The sequence below is a fragment of the Rattus norvegicus genome, chromosome 9 (assembly GCF_021556685.1).
Source record: "Rattus norvegicus strain SHRSP/BbbUtx chromosome 9, alternate assembly SHRSP_T2T, whole genome shotgun sequence".
In the NCBI taxonomy this organism is placed as follows: Eukaryota; Metazoa; Chordata; class Mammalia; order Rodentia; family Muridae; genus Rattus; species Rattus norvegicus.
In genome coordinates this window covers 88,351,552-88,370,920 of record NC_141542.1, presented here as the reverse complement: position 1 = coordinate 88,370,920, position 19,369 = coordinate 88,351,552, and the positions used below count along the sequence as shown (strand labels likewise).

The following is a 19,369-nucleotide window of genomic DNA, read 5'->3' as shown; positions in this document are numbered from 1 at the left end:
TTTTATTTATTTATTTTTTTCCGGGGCTGGGGATCGAACCCAGGACCTTGTACTTCCTAGGTAAACGCTCTACCACTGAGCCAAATCCCCAACCCCCGCTTATTCTTTTAAACGTGGTATTCTGTAGGGAGCAATTTATTTATCCACTCTGGCTGAGTTTAGGCTTTTATGAGTGGTGTTTCTTTGGCGAGAAGCATTCTCCAGTTAGCACCACCCTAACTTGATGCCGCCCTCGTTAAAACATTGGAAGATCAGCCAGGTGTGCTCTCATCTCGGGAGGTGGATCTCTGAGTTCAAGGCCAGCCTGGTCTACAGAGTGAGTTCCTGGGCAGCCAGAGACACACAGAGAGACCCTGCCTCAAACAAGCAAGCAAATATTTAAAACTCTTTCTAGCCATGCAGAAATAAGCTAAGATCCTATAAGGGCTTAATGCATGTCTTAACATAAGACCAGTTCCAAGAGAAGCAGCACAAGAGGGGTCAGAGACAGAATAGAACCTTTCTCTTACTTTTCTCTGATCAGAAAAAAGCAAAACATGATTTACACCTGTCAGATCATAAAGGCAAAAAAATGTTGATTTTTCTTATTCTTTTTTACTACCACTTGTGGATTGCTTGGACTTAAACCCCGGAGAACATTTTAAAATTCACTTAGTTTAAATGTGTCATCAGTCATAGATAAAAGTGAAGTTGATCTGGGAACTTGGAGTGTTGGGGTTGCTGGGTTATGCAGATGGTCTTTTATAATCACTGCATTTCTCTAATGCTCTGGAGCTCCAGGCTTCACGAAACACCACTGCCAAAGCTTCTCTCATACCCTTGTTTCCAGGTGGCCACCAAGTATGAAGTCAGCGTCTATGCTCTCAAGGACACATTGACAAGCAGACCAGCTCAGGGAGTCGTCACGACTCTGGAGAGTGAGTAATCTGATGTTTTAGTACTGACAGACCCTGAGTGTGAGTCGACATAGATCTTTGAATTAAGCCACTGACTTAACAATAGAATCTGGATATTGCTAGAACAGCTTATCGTTCTTCGTAATCCGTTTTGTAAGCCATCCAGGAAAGGACCCACTGAAACAAGTGGGAGCACTTCCCTGTGTTGTGTTGGTGCTGATGGGTTAAAGCTCGCAGCTGCTCTACGCTGTACTTGGGAGGGTCTGTATTCGCAGAGTTCAGTGTGAGGAAGATGAACCTGCTTCTGCCATAGGAAATATGAGGCTAAATTAGGTCCATGGTCTGGTCTTGTCTACCGATGTTTTATCTGTCACCTATGGAATGATTAACATGTGAAGCCTCACAGAAATGACAGAATGCTGGTCACCTACACGTTATTGCTAATGGTCTATGTGTGACTCCTACCATACAACCTCACCTTAGTAAATTAATCATTGTCACTCGTGTTTGACATATTTCAAGACACTAGAGAGTCAGCCCTGGGAACCATTTATTTAGAAAGCTCTTCGGTTGCTTCAAAGGAAAGACCTGAGAAGTGAACATTTTCATATTTCCCCAATACCGTTTACCTACCTTTCGTCGGTGTATTTTCCAAATTGGATGTATTTGTCTAATGAGGACCCATTTAAAAATATCAAAACCTTACATGCATGAGCCAAGCACACATTAATCTCTAGCTCTGCTCCTACACAGATGTCAGCCCTCCAAGAAGGGCCCGTGTGACCGACGCTACAGAAACTACCATCACTATTAGCTGGAGAACGAAGACAGAGACGATCACTGGCTTCCAAGTCGATGCCATTCCAGCCAATGGCCAGACCCCGGTTCAGAGGACCATCAGCCCGGATGTCAGAAGCTATACTATTACAGGTCAGTGCGCTCGGCAGCCTGACTGTGTGTGTCCCTGCAGGATAACTGGGCTCGTTAGATACTTGGGGTCTGGTACAGAGAATGTGATTGCCATTCCACGATCTCTTGACTTCCTGACTTTTGTTTGACCTACAAATCTCATTCATCGAATTCGTTTTATCGAATTCCTTGTTTCATAAAACGCTCATTAACGTTTAATGGAAATCTGCACACTGTAGTCTGAGGTGGGAGGACGTGAGTTTGAAAACAGTCATAGTGAAACCCCCCCCTTTTTTTTTTAGTTAATACAGAGAACATAAAGATATAGAATAGTAACATATAGTCCTTAGCATTAGCATGCCTAGATTTTTAAAAAACAGAATTTATAGTGACATTTATTACATACAGCACCATGTATAATAGAGAGGGAAGCTGTCATCAGAGATGATGCAGTATCAGGACATAAGTGAGCTGCTTTTGAACTGGGTTTCTCATTAATGGTGACCTGTCCACACCGTGAAGCACTTTACTCTTCCACCGTGAACTGCTTCTGGCATTGTATCGAGTTGAAGAAATCGTAGGCAAGCATTAAAGTAAGAGTGGATCAGAAAGGCGTGTCTTTTTGAATTCTAGGTTTACAGCCAGGCACTGACTACAAGATCCACCTGTACACGCTCAACGACAATGCCCGGAGCTCTCCTGTGGTCATTGATGCCTCCACGGGTAACTACCCTTTCTGTGGGGAAAATGTCAGCGGGCGCTTGTTGTCATCAGCTGTGTAAACTTTAGAGACAGGGAGCTGAATTTCCATTTCCAGCTCCCGGGACTCTCAGGTTCTCTCCCTCTTCTGTTTGCCAGGGCTGGGCGCTCTACTGTGAGAACGGTTTCACGGCCATTCATTTTCTAAGGTGTCGCTTTGCTTGCCTTTCAGCCATTGATGCCCCATCCAACCTGCGGTTCCTGACCACCACACCCAACTCCTTGCTGGTATCATGGCAGGCACCCCGTGCCAGGATTACTGGCTACATTATCAAGTATGAGAAGCCTGGATCCCCTCCCAGAGAAGTGGTCCCTCGGCCCCGCCCTGGTGTCACGGAGGCCACCATCACTGGTACTGCATCCGTGCTGTGATTTTTCCCCCCAAATCCATAATGCTGTTTCATGAGAATGGGTGCCCAGCACTCTAGATGTTCTTTTTAGAGACAGTAGTGTTCTCAAGAGAGATGAATGACCGAGCGTGTAGTTCCAGTGTTGTCATATGACACAGCTATGATGAATTACTCTGGTGTAAATTCTTCATTATTTTTGCCACCCCTCCCCCAAAGAAGATAAATTGTATGTATAGCATCTCCTGGATATTGAAGTCCCTGTAACGCACACAGATATCAGGGGATTATAGCTTCTTTGTTGCATTAGCAGAACAAGAAAATGAGAGTCCGATATGGGAAGGTTTAAGCAGGATACTTCCTAATTTTTGCTCTGTCACTGACAGCTGTCCATGATTAGGCCTAAACAGAAGTCTGACGTCTCTGATCTCTCCCAAATGTACATTGAACTGGCAGCCTGCTGTATAGACAGTTTATCTACACGATAAAAGAATCCTCCAGGGCTGGAGAGATGGCTCAGCGGTTAAGAGCACTGACTGTTCTTCCCGAGGTCTTGAGTTCAAATCCCAGCAACCACATGGTGGCTCACAACCATCTGTAATGGGGTCTGATGCCCTCTTCTGGTGTGTCTGAAGACAGCTACAGTGTACTTATACATAATAAATAAATAAATATTTAAAAAAAAGAAAAAAGAAAAAAAAAAAAGAATCCACCAGAAAGGTTACCATGCAACTGTTCATTCAGGGGTCAGCTGTGACTGTAGGACGATTAACTGGGCTGAGTGGCCTTTGGCTGCACAGTGTAGGGTAAGATAGAAGTGGAGCCGATCTGCCCTTTGAGACTTCACAGAGAAGGAGTGCTTGCTCCCCGGTGGCCTCTGCTGAGAGCCACCATACATACCCTTGCCATGCCTGTCAACCTAATGAAATGGCTGTGTTTCCCATCAGGTCTGGAGCCAGGAACCGAGTACACCATCTATGTCATCGCACTGAAGAACAATCAGAAGAGTGAGCCCCTGATTGGGAGGAAAAAGACAGGTAAAGACTCCTAACCGACCGTTGGTTTGCAGGGTGAAGTTCTCTACGTTTTGACACATCGCTCCTGGATTTTTTTTTTCCTAGCAGAATGGCTTATATATTGTACTATTAGGCACAAATCACCTAACATGCTCTAAAAATGTCTTATTTATTTTTCTACAGCCTTAAGCTTCTTTTACCTTGCAGAAATTCAAATTAGATTGTTTGAATTGGGGTTGAGGTGGGGGGGGGCTTTTTAATGGTGAGAGTAAAACCTCTCCGATTTGTGTTGATTTGTTTATTATTTGATTTCTGAACTTCAGATATTTCAGTTAGTTGCAAAGGCTTAACTGGAGCAGAGATGGCTGTCTGTGGGGCTCAGCGGTTCAAAGCTTTGTCTGTATGAGAATTCAAACTAACATTTTTTCCCCCATCTAAACTATAAAGAAATCTGTGAAAAGAAGAAAAAATCCAGATTTCTTTCTAGAGTGTTCTGTGATCTGAGAACCGCTGGCTGTCTGGGAGCATTGATCGGGTTGATATACAGTTGTTGCCTGGATTGATGGTGATTGGTTGCTTCTTCTTTGAGCTTAACGCGCTTTGCTTTTTTGGCTCTAACCTCTCTCTTGGCTAGATGAGCTTCCCCAACTGGTTACCCTTCCACACCCCAATCTTCATGGACCAGAGATCTTGGATGTTCCCTCCACAGTTCAAAAGACCCCCTTCGTCACCAACCCTGGGTATGACACCGAAAATGGTATTCAGCTTCCTGGCACATCCCACCAACAACCCAGTGTTGGGCAACAAATGATCTTTGAGGAACATGGCTTTAGGCGAACCACGCCACCCACTGCGGCCACCCCCGTCAGGCTTAGGCCAAGACCATACCTGCCGAATGTAGATGAGGAGGTCCAAATCGGTCATGTTCCCAGGGGAGACGTAGACTACCACCTCTATCCTCATGTTCCGGGGCTCAATCCAAATGCCTCTACAGGACAAGAAGCTCTCTCTCAGACAACCATCTCTTGGACGCCATTCCAGGAGAGTTCTGAGTACATCATTTCATGCCAACCTGTTGGCACTGACGAAGAGCCCTTACAGGTATATATTACAGCCCTTATTATGAGTGTCTCTCTAGATAACTGTGACATCTAGAAGCGACCATAGCTTCGTGTCAGATGCCTACCCTCCCAGGACAGATAGATGGTACAACTCTGGCTGGAGGTTGTTTGGCTGTTTTCTCATGGTGACTCAGACAGCATCCCTGAGCTTGCTTGACTCAGTAGAGAAAATGAAATTACTTTTGTTATTGTTCCACATTGGAGACAGATAGATAGAACAGTGATCTTCGGAAGAAAAGAAAAAATAATTTGTATGAAGTTTGAAATGCTACCCTTGGTGTCTGTCCTTGAAGAGTCACATTATCGGTTAGATGTCTAGGAAGACTAGGTGAACCTTTGGGTACCAGCTGTTATGAGAGATCGATTCTCTGAAACTCTGTTCTTTAATTTGTCCCACAGGTGCTAGAATCAATTTTTATTGTGTTATTTTTAGAAAGTGGCAGAAATTTTAAAATTGACTGTACCGTAGGACATTTATTAGCTCAGAAACTTCAGTCTGGGGATGTGACAGTATTTTAGGAAAACCCAAGTTCTACTGTGTTGGCCCCTTGTGTGGCATGTGCTGTTCGCATGTTTATGAAGGGGGTTTTGCCAGGAGTTCTAGTGACTACAGGATTCAGAGGAGACTGGTATAGGTGAGGGTTTCTGGGAATTGTGGAATACCTAGGTAGAAAAATCTAGCAGAAATGACGATTCATTACACTCATTTAATATCTGATGTTGACTGAGTTGAATCCTATCCACCCCTGTTCTCTCCCTTTGTCGTTTTTTTAGATGGGAGTGGGGGTTATGAATAGACTGGGGAAGTTCATGCTTATTTCTCATTTTAATGCTTTCTCCTGCTTTGGGTGTGTAGTTCCAAGTTCCTGGAACTTCTACCAGTGCGACTCTGACTGGCCTTACCAGAGGGGTCACCTACAACATCATAGTGGAGGCCCTGCACAACCAGAGGAGGCACAAGGTCCGAGAAGAGGTTGTTACTGTAGGCAACACTGGTAGGTAACCCTGCTGGCCTGCTTGGCATCTGATTCTTGCTGGATCCGCCCAGAGAAGGCTTGGTCTACTGTTCCTTGTGTCTGAACTTAGGAAAAAGGACTGTATGTACAACCGCAGTCAGCAATGTCCCCTTAGGCAGTCCTAGGATGTTCACCAACACATATGATGAACGACAGTATGCCGAGACTGGGAGGGACAATAATGTTATTTAGTCTAATACACTCTGCCCTTCCTGTTGAGTGTCCAGTTAACAGAGGCAATGGTTTCTTGGTAGCTTTCACTATTCTCTTGTCCCATACCATGGTCCACTTAAGTGTTCCTGACCCAAACAGAATACCTATAAATTAGTTTTCCTTTACAGTGTTGTATTATGATGGCTTAGGTTTTGCTCCTAATGTAAAAACATCACCAGTATTGCCCCTTTCAAAGAGCTCCCCACTCCAAGTTTCAATTTTATATACTGCTTTTTAGATTTTAATTATTTTAATTTTATGTGCATGGGTGTTTTACCTGCATTTATTGAGGCCTTTGTGCAACATGCATGCAGTACCTATGGAGGCCAGGAGACGGGGCAAGATCCTCTGGAACTGGAGTTACAGGTGGCTGTGTTACCATGTGGGTACGAGGACATATCCTTGGTCCACAGAGGAGCATCCAGTGCTCTTAACTACTGAGCCATCTCTCCAGCCCTTTTATATGTGTCTTAAGACCCATATATATCAATGTCATGTTATATACATGCAAGCTCTTAATAAAGGTTAAATGGCCATCATACAAACTTAATAAAGATTAAATGACCCCTATGCAAAATCTTAAAGGTTAAATGACCAGTTCGCAACATCTTAAAGGTTAAATAAATTTAATCCTGAGGAATCTTAAGAAAGGTCACATGATCCTTGGCTCATGTGTATCCTCTGGAATGTCTTTTGAAGCCATCAGTGTGTCATTTGGCTTTTTAAGTTGCAATGTGAGTTAGGGAATAACAGACTGTGGGTCCCGAGTCTTCTAACACAGTAAGGGCTAACTCCCACGTCTTCCGGGGAGCAGGACTTCTGGGTAGGACCACTTCTTTTCAGACTCCTTCCTCTGAGAGAAGACTGCTGTTTCACTCTTAAGTTAAGCAGTTGCCTGTCTGGCAGTGCAGAAGTGGGCAGAGACTTCCATCAACGGTAATCAGCATTTGCCTGTGGCTTCACTAGTAAAATGCCACTCGAAAGGGGTTTTTTCAAAAGCACGGGGGTTTTGTGGTTTCCCGCATTGGTGTGTTTCAGACAGAATCCTACTACACAGTGTGCTGGACTAAAATGGCCGTGCAGCTCAGGCTGCAGAATGTCAGAGCAGACTTCTAACTCCTAGATATTTTAAAATGTGATGCCCACGACAGTTCCAGCCCCTTTGTTCTCTTTCCAGCTCCTGGTTCCACCAGTATCCTTACCAGGTCCTCTTGCTTTCAAAACATTTTAGACTTTAGTTCTTCCAGAATGATGGCTTTTGAAATATTGATTGCATTTGCACTTTTGATTATTAAAAGACGTATCCTCAAGTGGGATTTAAAGTCAGTCATAGTAAGTTAGCTTATTTTACATTTAAGAATAACTTGGGGTGCACTTTATTTTTACCAAAATATCTTATTTCTCGCTGTAAATGCGTCTTGATGTTTTTACCTGTACGTGGAACATGGACGACGCATCGAATGTTCTGTGACTAGAGTTATTATAGACGTCTTAGAGACACATTCCCATGCTGAGAACCTACGCTAGTCTCTCTGGAGGAGCAAGCATTGATCTTGACCACTGAGCCACCTCTTCAGCCCTTGATTAGCTTTAAAAAATAATTTCTAATATTTTTAATTGTTAAAATAAAGATTTCTAAAACAGAGGGACGAAATCTTGGGAAATCCAATGAGGACTTTTTACTCATTCCTAAGTCATCTACACTGTGCTGAGTTCTCTGGCTTACTAGCCAGTTTTGTCTAGTTTTACAGTAACCATAAGAATATATATTTTGCAAAAGAAATGCCGTGATGCAAGTAAAGATTGCATTATAACGTTATGTAAAAATGTAAGACTCTTAGTATAAGCAAAGAATGGTATCTAACAGTAATTTTTTAAAGATTTATTTATTTATTTATTTATTTATTTATTTATTTATTATATATAAGTACACTGTAGCTATCTTCAGATGCATCAGATACCATTACAGATGGTTGCGAGCCACCATGTGGTTGCTGGGATTTGAACTCAGGACCTCTGGAAGAGCAGTCAGTGCTCGTAATCGCTGAGTCATCACTCCAGCCCCTAACAATAATTGTTAATTACTGACTAACAGCAGTTAGTAATTTCTGCCTAATGATGATGGGCCAGTGCTTTGATTTCATGGTTTCATGTAGCCTTTACAAGGTCCAAAGAAGTGGGAACATTTATATTATTATCCCATAATAGATGAGGAAAGAGAGGCTTGATACTCAGGGATCTTGGAGAAGCATAGCTGCCCACATTCTTAGCTAGTTAAAATGTCTGAAGATCTCTTTCACGTCATGAGAAACAGATTTCCTGGGAATGATTTGAAACAGAAGATGGGAACGAAGGAAGATGTTCTTTGACCCCGCTGTGGCAAGTACCCACTGGCTACGTCAAAGCGTTGCTGATGAGAACAACATCTGTGTTATTAGTGCTGCTAGATTAGGTCATGATGTACAGTAAATCCATTTCTTCGTCAATAACCATCAATAAGATGTCTTTTCCTTTTTTTCCCCTTTCTCCTCCTTCTCATAGTCAACGAAGGCCTGAACCAGCCTACGGATGACTCATGCTTTGACCCTTACACGGTTTCCCATTACGCCGTTGGAGAGGAATGGGAGCGGTTATCTGACTCTGGCTTTAAGCTCACTTGCCAGTGCTTGGGCTTTGGCAGTGGTCATTTCAGATGCGATTCATCTAGTGAGTAGCTTGCCTTCTCCATCCACTCACCCCTCCATCTCTTTGAGCTCATGCGTTTGCACTAGTTGGCCTCGGAAGCATGTTTGGCAGACACGGCCTCTTCCAAACATGATGCAAACGGAAATAGACTGTTTGACTCAAAGTAACATTTTGCATCATAGAAGGATGATGGGAAATTTTACTTGTGTGGAATATGACTGCATTTCAAGAGTTGTGTACTAATCCAACTAGTCCTTAAAAATATATATGTGTAGTGGTGATATGCTTTTGGAAATGTTTAGGTATATGTAAATTGAGGTTAAAAATCTCATTGGAGTTTAGTTTAATTGAGAAGTTATGAGACGGGCAGGCAGAAGCTCCAAATTCCTTTCAGTCTTTAGTATTAAATAAGGACAGAGATGAGTGTTTATGCACACAAACACTACCTTTCTGAGCATAAACAAATATACATGCATTTTTACATGTAGTTATACATTACATACATGCATGCATGCACACAGAGAGAGAGAGAGAGAGAGAGTGAGAGAGATATCTCACAATCCAGATATCTCAAACGTTGCTGGTATAGAGGAAGTGTCTCAGTAATGCATTCAACATTTAAGGACCAAGTTCAAGGCTGGTGAGTTAGATGTTCCGTCCCTGGAACCCACATGGTGCCAGCTGCTCCCACAAATTGTCCTTTGACCTTTACATATGCACTGTGGGATACTAATGCCCATACGTACACACATATGCACACACACATGAAGTCAATAAATGTAATAAATGTTAAGATCAACTTTGACTGGAAATATTTGATTTTCAAATTTTAAAGATGTTATTTATTTTTTTTTTTTTTGGTTCTTTTTTTCGGAGCTGGGGACCGAACCCAGGGCCTTGCGCTTCCTAGGCAAGCGCTCTACCACTGAGCTAAATCCCCAGCCCCCAAGATGTTATTTTTTTAATTATTGGTGAAAATGACCCTAAGAATTATCTGTGTCTAGAGATTTAGTATTGGGATGTATAACCATTTATTCTTTGTTTGTAGAGGAATAATTATTATTGACTTTTTATATTTTCTTCATGTCTTTATGTTTTATGTCTTCATATTTTAACCATATGTCATAGATACAGGCCTATGGACAACTATAGAACCCACATTCCATGGAATGATACTTAGTAGGTCTCTAAAGTTTTCCGTGTAACGTTTTCCTTTATGTGAACTAGCAAAATCCAGGCTGAAGGTTTAAAATCAAGAAGTGGTTTCAGTGTGTGTAGTTGGGTGAGCCCAGTGGGCACTACACCATGCTGGAGTCAGGAGGGTACCATTTGGCATTGGCCAGGTGGTTTTTCCGTTCAGAGTGTGAACCACATTGAAGTTTGCGTGTGTTTAATAAGTCAGTGCAAATGTGGGAGTATACAATAATTTTATCTATGAACCTTTGACTCGATAGTCTGTTGAAAATGTCATAACTGCCTTAAACACATTTGCTTATAGTTTAAGGAAGGCTGAACTGTTAAAGTGGAGAAAACACTGCACTGTATGACTGTTGTAAGTGAACTCTGTTTAGTATAAATCTCAGAGGTTAAAGGGCATTTTACATATGACGTTAGACACAGCTCATGGTGACTAGATACTCCTTAGGACTCGTCTACTTGTACAAGCCTGATTCACTCATTGTCATTATTTTGTTGGTTGTTACGTTTTATTCATTCTTCATTTATATGAATCAGGTGATAACAGGTGACATCTCTTTAATCTTTTTGTTTGTTTGATTCCCCCCCCCCCCAACCTTTGGTCATTGTTTTATGAGACAGGGTTTCTTTGTGTAGTACCACCTGTGCTGCACGCAGTTTGCACCCAGGCTAGCCTCAAACTCAGAGATCTACCTACCTCTGCCTCCTTAATGCTGGAGTAAAGGCGTGCCCAACCATGCCTGGCCTCTCTTTAATGTTTAATTAAATTATTTTGTATTTAGGATCTTTGTGAACCATATATATATATTTTTTAATTCTCCAATCCCATTTTAATTTTCCATAATTGTAAAACTAAGGAGCCAGTGAATTGCTGAATGGTCCTCTGTAATGATGTTGGTGGTAGTGTTATGTCTTAACACTGGCCTGGAAAATATTAAATGTTATGATGAAGAAATGCTTCATCTTGGACTTCCCCCTCTATATGAATTCACGTCCCATGAGTCAGAACTAACTCTCTACCTGCGATGTCCCCACTTTTCCAGAATGGTGCCATGACAACGGTGTCAACTACAAGATCGGAGAGAAGTGGGATCGTCAGGGAGAAAATGGCCAGCGGATGAGCTGCACATGTCTCGGGAATGGAAAGGGAGAATTCAAATGCGATCCCCGTACGTCATCCTAACAATGATTTCTAGACCTTTAAGTACCCCCACGTTCCTAACTGAGCCAAAACACTCGTTTATGGGCTGGGCTCAGCATGGTGGGCTTGTCAGTCTTGTGGTTGGGAAACCAGTAGCTTGCTTCAGAAGTGAATCATGACTGAATGTCATGTCCAAGCACGTTGGCACTTTCATGACCTGAGCACTTTGATCATCTGCAGTGAAGTGTTGTATAGACTCAGTTTTGTTTTTTTTGTTTTTTTTTTTTTCTTTTTCTGTTTTTCGGAGCTGGGGACCGAACCCAGGGCCTTGCGTTTTCTAGGCAAGCGCTCTACCACTGAGCTAAATCCCCAACCCCTTAGACTCAGTTTTTAAAATATGACTTCAGTCTTCCCGTCTGGCCTATCTCGGTACATCCATGTCATGTACCAAGGCCTTGGAACACCTCCTTGTGATTCACCTAAGTTGATGAGATTTGGTCCGTGCTCCAGCAAGTCGAGGGCAGGTGCATCAACTTGAATCTACATGATTGTCCTTGGTCTTACAACTGTTTCTGCTCTGTGCCCACGTGCAGATGAAGCAACGTGTTATGACGACGGGAAGACCTACCACGTAGGAGAACAGTGGCAGAAAGAGTATCTCGGAGCCATTTGCTCCTGCACGTGTTTCGGGGGCCAGCGGGTAAGACTGGTTGGTGTTTAGATAGAGCAATGTTGGTTCCAACATGGATGTGCTGTGTACACAGGTGGGCCTTACCTCTTCTTATAAAGAGTCCCTAAGATGGCTGTCCAGTTAGGGTTTTACTGCTACGAACAGACACCACACCAAGGTAACTTTCATAAAGAACAATATTTAATTGGGGCTGGCTTATCATTGAGTCAGGAAGCATGGCTGTGTCCAGGCAGACATGGTACTCTAAGGAGCTGAGTGTTCTGCATCTTGATCTGAAGGTAGCCAGGAAAAGACTGTCTTCCACAGGTAGCTAGAAGAAAGCTCTCTCTTCTGCACTGGGCATAGCGTGAACAGAGGACCTCAAAGCCCACCCCTACAGTGACTCACTTCCTCCAACAGCGAGTGCCACTTCCCATGGGCCAAGCATATTCAAAGCACCACAATGGGTCTACCACACTTCCCCAGTTGATAATAGCTTCAGCACTCTCTGCCATGACTAAAATTCTCAGGCCGTCCTGTTTGTCCTCCCCTGAAGTGTAGCACTAAGCCCCCAGCTCTGTGCTGATGGACTAGCATCTCAGTGGCAGTATTATTCACATTTTTAATACTGTGATCTAAGAAAATGCCACTATTCTTGAGCCCTTGCCCAATCTAAAAATAGTTCCCTTATTACACTCTAATACTGAGCTAAGAATAGACAAACTGGGAAGAAGTGGCCGTGGCTCTTAATGACATACTTGAAAACAGTAAATTAGCATACCCTGCCAAGCCAAGCTAATCACAGGAGATTTTGACTAATTCAGTTCTGGATGGGCTGCAATCAGTAAGGAGGCGTCATAGCAAAGAGAAACATAAACCAGCCACCTGGGGTTTAGGATGGCTGTCGTTAAGTGTGGAGGGAAGGAAGGAAGCAAAGGCAGTGAGCATACTTCCTGTCCTAGAAAGAGCTGGCTCCGTGAGGCAGTCCTTCCTCTGGAATTTTTTGGTAAGAAATTAGCTTTGAAGAGGAAGAGAATTATGGAGGGTGGGGAAAGTCATTACTTAAGCCAGTAATTTTCAGTCATTTCTAGCATGTGCCCTTCTTCAATATAACAATTTCCACTTCCTCTCTTAATAATTGAAATTTCAAAATGACTTTTAACTTAAATGAAATAGGGGGTTGGAGATGGTGGCACATGCCTTTAATCCCAGCACTTGGAGGAGTCAGAGGCGGGTAGATTCTAAGTTCAAGGGCAGCCTGGTCTACAGAGCAAGTTCTAGGACATCCAGGGCTACACAGAGAAACCCTGACTCCAAAAACCAAACAAAAAAGGAAAAGATAGGGCCGGTCTCACAAGTTCCCCTTTGACCTCCACACATGCTGGGGCACATGTGTGTACATACACATATGTAAATGAATGTGCTTAATTATTTTTTAGAAATTAAATTGTTACATAAAGGGCTTGACCTTCAAGGGTCCCCGAACTCCATAAGAAATAATACCATAATATAATATCCATAAGAAATAATACCCCTCAGTCCACAGTGACGTTCACTGTTTAATGCTATTGGCATTTACCAATGATTAAAAGTAGCATGATGGAAAATAGTCTTTAAAAAATGAATCTGGGAGCGGAGAGATGGCTCTTTGCTTAAGGAACTTGTGGCTCAACTGGGGATCCGGACTTGGTTTCTCTCCTCACATGGTCCATGACAACCAGTCCCAGAAGAACTGATGTCCTTGTCTGGCTTCCTTGAGCACCAGACACACGTGGTGCACAGACATACATGCAGGCAAGCACTTACTACAGAAAGTAAAAACATATGATAAATCTGTTTTTAAAAGAAAAAGGGCGATTGATGTGGCCACAAGACAGATTTTGGGTCCCATCAGAACTTTCTTAGATCTGGGGCAGCCTACAGGATTGACAGTCTCATTTTATCCACTATTCATGGAGTGGGTGGACTGTCTGTCCCTCGGTCTGTCTGTCTCTTTCTCAGACCGGGAAGCACTGTGGTCTAGTTGAGTGGCTTTGCTGGGAGCAGATTTTGGTCTCCGGCACTTCCTGTTCCTGATGAACATGAATCCCTTTGAGTAATTCCTGTCTCTAAAGTTCTGAAACATGATGGTGGTAGTTGTTATGGTTTTATACGAAAGCATTTTTATTGATTCTGCAAGAGGGCTTTATGGGAAATAAGCTCTTAAATGGAGAAATATGTCAAAAATGTTTAAATGATTCTATAAGAAAGTAATTGTAGCATTTATTTTTGAGACAGTCTCTCTGATAGGTAGCCCTAGCTGTCCTGGAACTTGCTATGTAGACCAGGCTGGCCTTCAACTCAGAGATCCCCCTGCCTCTTCGTTGTGCCTTATTTCTTAATTTTTTTTCAATTATAAATGTAAAGTCTCATTAGTTAGGCAAAAGATGGCTACCAAGCTCAGCTCGCCTAGTCTGTGAACTTCAAGGGCTACTTAGACCCGAGAGAGCACCTCTCTCTCTGTCTTCCCTAGTATCCCTTTCTCCTAGAGTTTCTGCTGGTGGTGACATCATTCACCCCTTCGGCTCTGGTTTTCCCTCCTCCCAGCTCAAGAGCAGTAAGAAAGCAAATTTGTGAGAGCAAAACTCGGGAAGAAGCATAGGCCCACTGTGGTATCTTCCTGTATGTACCCCATCCCACTCTGGCCAGAGCTAAGGCTATAGAAAGGACTTGAGGGAGAATATGGCTGGGTACCCAATTCTACCTGCAGGCCACTATGCGCTTTCTGGCTCCTTCCAAGTCATTCCTCCCCTGTGGATCTGTTTCCTTCACCAGAAAGTGATGGAGTTTGTCCACACGCTCATAAGTCACTTATTGTTTTAGCCATAGCGGGCTATGAGAACCCCTCCACCTAGAACAGAAAACCTACCAAGGATGAAGATGGGACCAAAGATGAGTAGAGCTTACCCAGGAAAGGAAGTGAGGATATGTCAGAAGAAAAGCATATTAGACAGATTAATAAGCCAAGATATATTCTAAGAGTTGTAACTGCATGCAGGCACCAATGAAGCTTCCTGGTTAACTGCTCATACTGCTAGTGGGCAAGAGCTGAAATTCTTTAACTCAAGCTCTAAGTTATGATATCCTCTCCTCTCAGGGCTGGCGCTGTGACAACTGCCGCAGACCTGGGGCTGCTGAACCCAGTCCCGATGGTACCACTGGCCACACCTACAACCAGTATACACAGAGATACCATCAGAGAACGAACACTGTAAGTGTACACACATTTCCCCCAGTGCCTCACCCTGCATGCAGTCAGGGGTGGAGTATGGAGTCAGTGGATAGATGCTTTTCTTGAGTGAACCAAATGAGTTTCCTTTGGAAAGAAGTTTTTTGTTCCTGAGTTCAGTCCTCAGAACTCATGTAAAAGAGCTGGGCACTGTGGCAAGAGCTTATAATAATCTCTTATAATCTCCTCACTGAACAGGCAGAAGTTGGGTGTAGGGGGTGTCCCTGGGGCTATCTGGCCAACCATTGTAGCCTCATTAATGAGCTTCAGGCATGAACAAGGTAGACAGGATCTGCATGATTAAAGTTAACTACTGGCCCCTTACACACAAAGTCTTATGAATTAATTATAACTTGTTATAATTTACAAAATTCCTAAGCATTATCTATTGCTCAGTACATTGCTAGTCTTTTGAAACTAGATAGTTATCCTTTCTATAAAACACCGATGACACATCTCCCCACCCCCACCCCCCACACTTGTTTTTCGGAGTATCTGCTACTAATGTTTTTCTTCTATTTTGACAGAATGTAAATTGCCCAATTGAATGCTTCATGCCGTTGGACGTGCAGGCTGACAGAGATGATTCCAGAGAGTAATCTTTCCATCCAGCCCAAGCCAACAAGTGTCTCTCTACCAAGGTCAATCCACACCCCAGTGATGTTAGCAGACCCTCCATTTCTGAGTGGTCATTTCACCCTTAAGCCTTCTGCTCTGGAGTCAAGTTCTCAGCTTCAGCTCAACTCACAGCTTCTCCAAGCATCGCCCCGCGGGATGTTTTGAGACTTCCCTCTTAAATGGTGACAGTTGGTTGCCCTGTTCTGCTTCAGGGTATTCAGTACTGCTCAGTATTATTGTCTAAGAGAATCAAAAGTTCTTGTGATTTGGTCTGGGATCAAAGGGAAACACAGGTAGCCAACCACGATGCAATGAATTGAATGGTAGTACCCAAGAGCGGGAGCAGGAAGTTAAACCAGACAGTTCTGCTTTCTTTTGCCGTCTGATCTGCAGCACTGTCAGGAGGCCTGTCCTGTGGCTGTGTCCAAACACCCCACAGGACTCACTGTCCCAACAATCCTAATTGCCTAGAAATATCTTTCTCTTACCTGTTATTTATCAATTTTTCCCAGTATTTTTATACGGAAAAAATTGTATTGAAGACACTTTGTATGCAGTTGATAAGAGGAATTCAGTATAATTATGGTTGGTGACTATTTTTATATGTACATGCCAACACTTTACTACTGTGGAAAGACAAGTGTTTTAATAAAAAGATTTACATTCCATGATGTGGAGGTCATTTCTTTTTTAACATAATGTACCTAGAGAGAAAAATCATAATCTTCATGAATGTCCTTTAGTCACTGTGTTGGGCTAGGGTGGTTTCTGCACATGAACTCCTGCCTGGTCTTACAGAAGCACCGATACTTTTTGTCATTTTGTGTTCTGTGTTCTCAGTTGTGATTTAAATGGACTCAAATGTATGCTAAGCTTGCTAGCTAGCTTATTAGAAGTATAACCAAAATAAGACTTGTTCTCACTGTGTGTGTGTGTGTGTGCGCGTGCGCACACAGCTGCCCACGAAGATCAGAAGGGGGTGGGTCCCTTCGAGCTGGGATTTGAACTCATGACAGCTGCGAATGCCCTCACCTCTCCAGGCCAGGCCTTTGCTTCTTTGACTGAACACCTATTCAAGTAAGGAAAGCTAGATGGCTGGGCTGTTCCAATGACTTGAGTGGCATAGTACAGAGAAGTTTTCCTTGGGAACCCCCATGCTATGACAGCAATAGAGCCCATCTTGATTTGATAAACTCAGTTTACTTACAGTTGGTCTGCAAAGGTAATTTCCTTTTCAATTTCATCAATTTCACAAGATTTAGGACTTTTTGGGCTTTTACATTGAACATGGAGTGTGTGGAACGGAGCATAGGGTCCAATGGCAGAGGACTGAGAATGTCGAAGGCTTTAGGGTTCACTGAAACCTTACTCCTACCTGACATTTGGAATAGTAAAATAGCACAGAAAATCAGTAAAAAGTCTACTGTCTTAGTTACTGCGCTGTGGACACGACGACCAATGTAACTGTCGTGACTGGAGACTTGCTGGTAGTTTCAGAGGGCGAGCCCATGGTCATGGCAGAGACATGGTTGTGGCGAGAAGGCAGGCACAGTGCTAGGAAGAAGCACTAGTGCACGTGTGTTGCAGTAACCTCTCCAGCCAGAATATGCCCGAGCTAAGAAAACACAACTCGATTAACATGAGTACAAGCTCGAGCCTAGACTGGGCAGATCTACCACTACACTGTCATCCCCAGCTCTGAAATCCCTCATAACTTGCTTTAATGCCATGTCTTCAGCTCCCTCTTCCTCTTCCTCCGAGGACTTCTCTCTCCTCTCCTCCTCCAACTTCCCTTCCCTTTCCCAAATCACTGGCTCTCACCTTTATTTTACAAATTAAATGGGAGAAGGTTCTGATAAGGTCACCAGAGTCCTGAGTACATGACTAGGCAGGGGTCCTAGGGGCAGCAGAATTAGCATCAAAATACAGATAACTCCAGGGCAAACCACAGCATACAAGTGGGAGCCCTGTGCTCAATCATTACTGAATAAAATAAAATGATGTGGCAGTGTATGCTTGCACTCCTAGCACTAGGGAGGTGAGGTAGGGTCAGAAGGTCACGGTAATCAACTACATGGGGAGTTGGAGGCCATCCTGGGTTACCTGAGACCCTGTTTCCCCCCCACTACCATTCAAACCAGGAAGTACAGATTCAGGTGCTATTAAATAGCTGTCTGACATGTGTGTGTGTGTGTGTGTGTGTGTCCCCGTCCGTCTGTCTGTCCTAACTTCATTGCCAGTCTTCATCTGAAGTTCCTGGAAGAAGGCAGCAGAGCTGGTGGGGTGGGACGCACATTCATAAGTGAAATTACAAAGCAAACAAATGCAAAAGAGCAGGTTTCCGGCCATAGCGCTCCAGTCTGCCCAACTACAAGACAAAGCAGAGTCCCTGAAATGTCACAGCTGAACTGAGTCCAGTCAGCGGGACTGACTTAGTTGATTCAGTCAGTCCTCTTGACTACTTGTATGTGAAGATAAAAATCACTACCTTTGTGGTTAAGCTTTAAAAAAAACCACTAAGGGGTTGGAGAGAAGGCTCGGTTGGTAAGGGCTCACTCATTACTGCTCCTGATGATCCCAGTCTGGTGTCCAGCAAACTTACCCAGTGGCAGTCAACTGTCTGTGACTCCAGCTCCTGTGGACGCAAAGCAGGTAACCTCCACAGATCCCTGCACTTGCATGCACACTCACACGCGGGTGCTGAGAACTGAACCCTGGTCCTCTGCAAGAGCAGCAGTGCTCTTCAGTACTAAGCCATCCTCCAGCCCCTAAAGATAAACCTAAAACAAACAGTGCGACGACAGCAGAGCCTTGTCTGTCCTATGGTACTCTACTGCTTTTTCTAACTGCATCCCAACCTGGCTGGCCTCAGACTCACTGTAATCTTCCTTCAGCTTCCCAAGTGCCGGCACGAGAGGTGTGGGCCACAGAGCATTCTGCTGGCTTTCAAAGCAACACACTAAACTGATAGCTCAACTTGGAATATATTCATCAAATTTAAAAGGGCCTTCTCTGAGCATCACATTTCGAGAAATGCAGAAGTCTTTTCCCTGGTTCTCTAGCAATACGAACATTCATCAGGAAAGCCACTTACTGTTTCCAAAGATCCTTAAGTCTTCACTGACTCAGGTGGTGAGTCCCCTGAGAACTGCCTTCAGCAAGCCAGATCACTAAGGCATAATGCAAAGACTTGGCTGGATTTAGAGACAGACAACGCAGGATAATTCTGTTAAAACTAGTAAATGATGCTATCAGACTTTTAAAAGAAAGTAACAGTTTTGAAGTTTTAGCTGTGCCTGGTCAAAGTTGGATTTATAACGAAATAGGCTGTTTGGTATTTGTCTGTTTTTAGCTCTAATGACCTAAGGTGAATTATGTAAATTAGCCCACTATCCTGCTGCTATGAACCTGTAAGGCACACCTTCGAGGGAGGTGAGTGAATGGGAAGAAATCTCAAGTATAGGAAATGGCTTTTCCTATTTAATTATATTCCCATGGAAGATTCTATTCCAT

At 43.4% G+C, this 19,369-nt stretch overlaps 1 protein-coding gene across 12 annotated transcripts in view; it reads left to right on the top strand.

Annotated features, from left to right (window-relative positions):
* Positions 1 to 16,525, top strand: part of Fn1 (fibronectin 1) — a 68,671-nt gene extending 52,146 nt beyond the window's left edge. For 4 of the 12 annotated variants that reach the window (XM_087564878.1, XM_087564877.1, XM_087564876.1 and 1 more), the window contains 12 exons: positions 830 to 917; positions 1,650 to 1,826; positions 2,439 to 2,528; positions 2,737 to 2,916; positions 3,859 to 3,948; positions 4,922 to 5,028; positions 5,905 to 6,043; positions 8,819 to 8,983; positions 11,203 to 11,328; positions 11,894 to 12,000; positions 15,107 to 15,220; positions 15,766 to 16,524. In XM_087564878.1, the coding sequence (XP_087421004.1) occupies positions 830 to 917; positions 1,650 to 1,826; positions 2,439 to 2,528; positions 2,737 to 2,916; positions 3,859 to 3,948; positions 4,922 to 5,028; positions 5,905 to 6,043; positions 8,819 to 8,983; positions 11,203 to 11,328; positions 11,894 to 12,000; positions 15,107 to 15,220; positions 15,766 to 15,837 (1,455 nt within the window). In that variant the 3' untranslated portion in view covers positions 15,838 to 16,524. 12 annotated transcript variants of the gene reach the window in all.
* Positions 16,526 to 19,369: the final 2,844 nt, after the last annotated feature.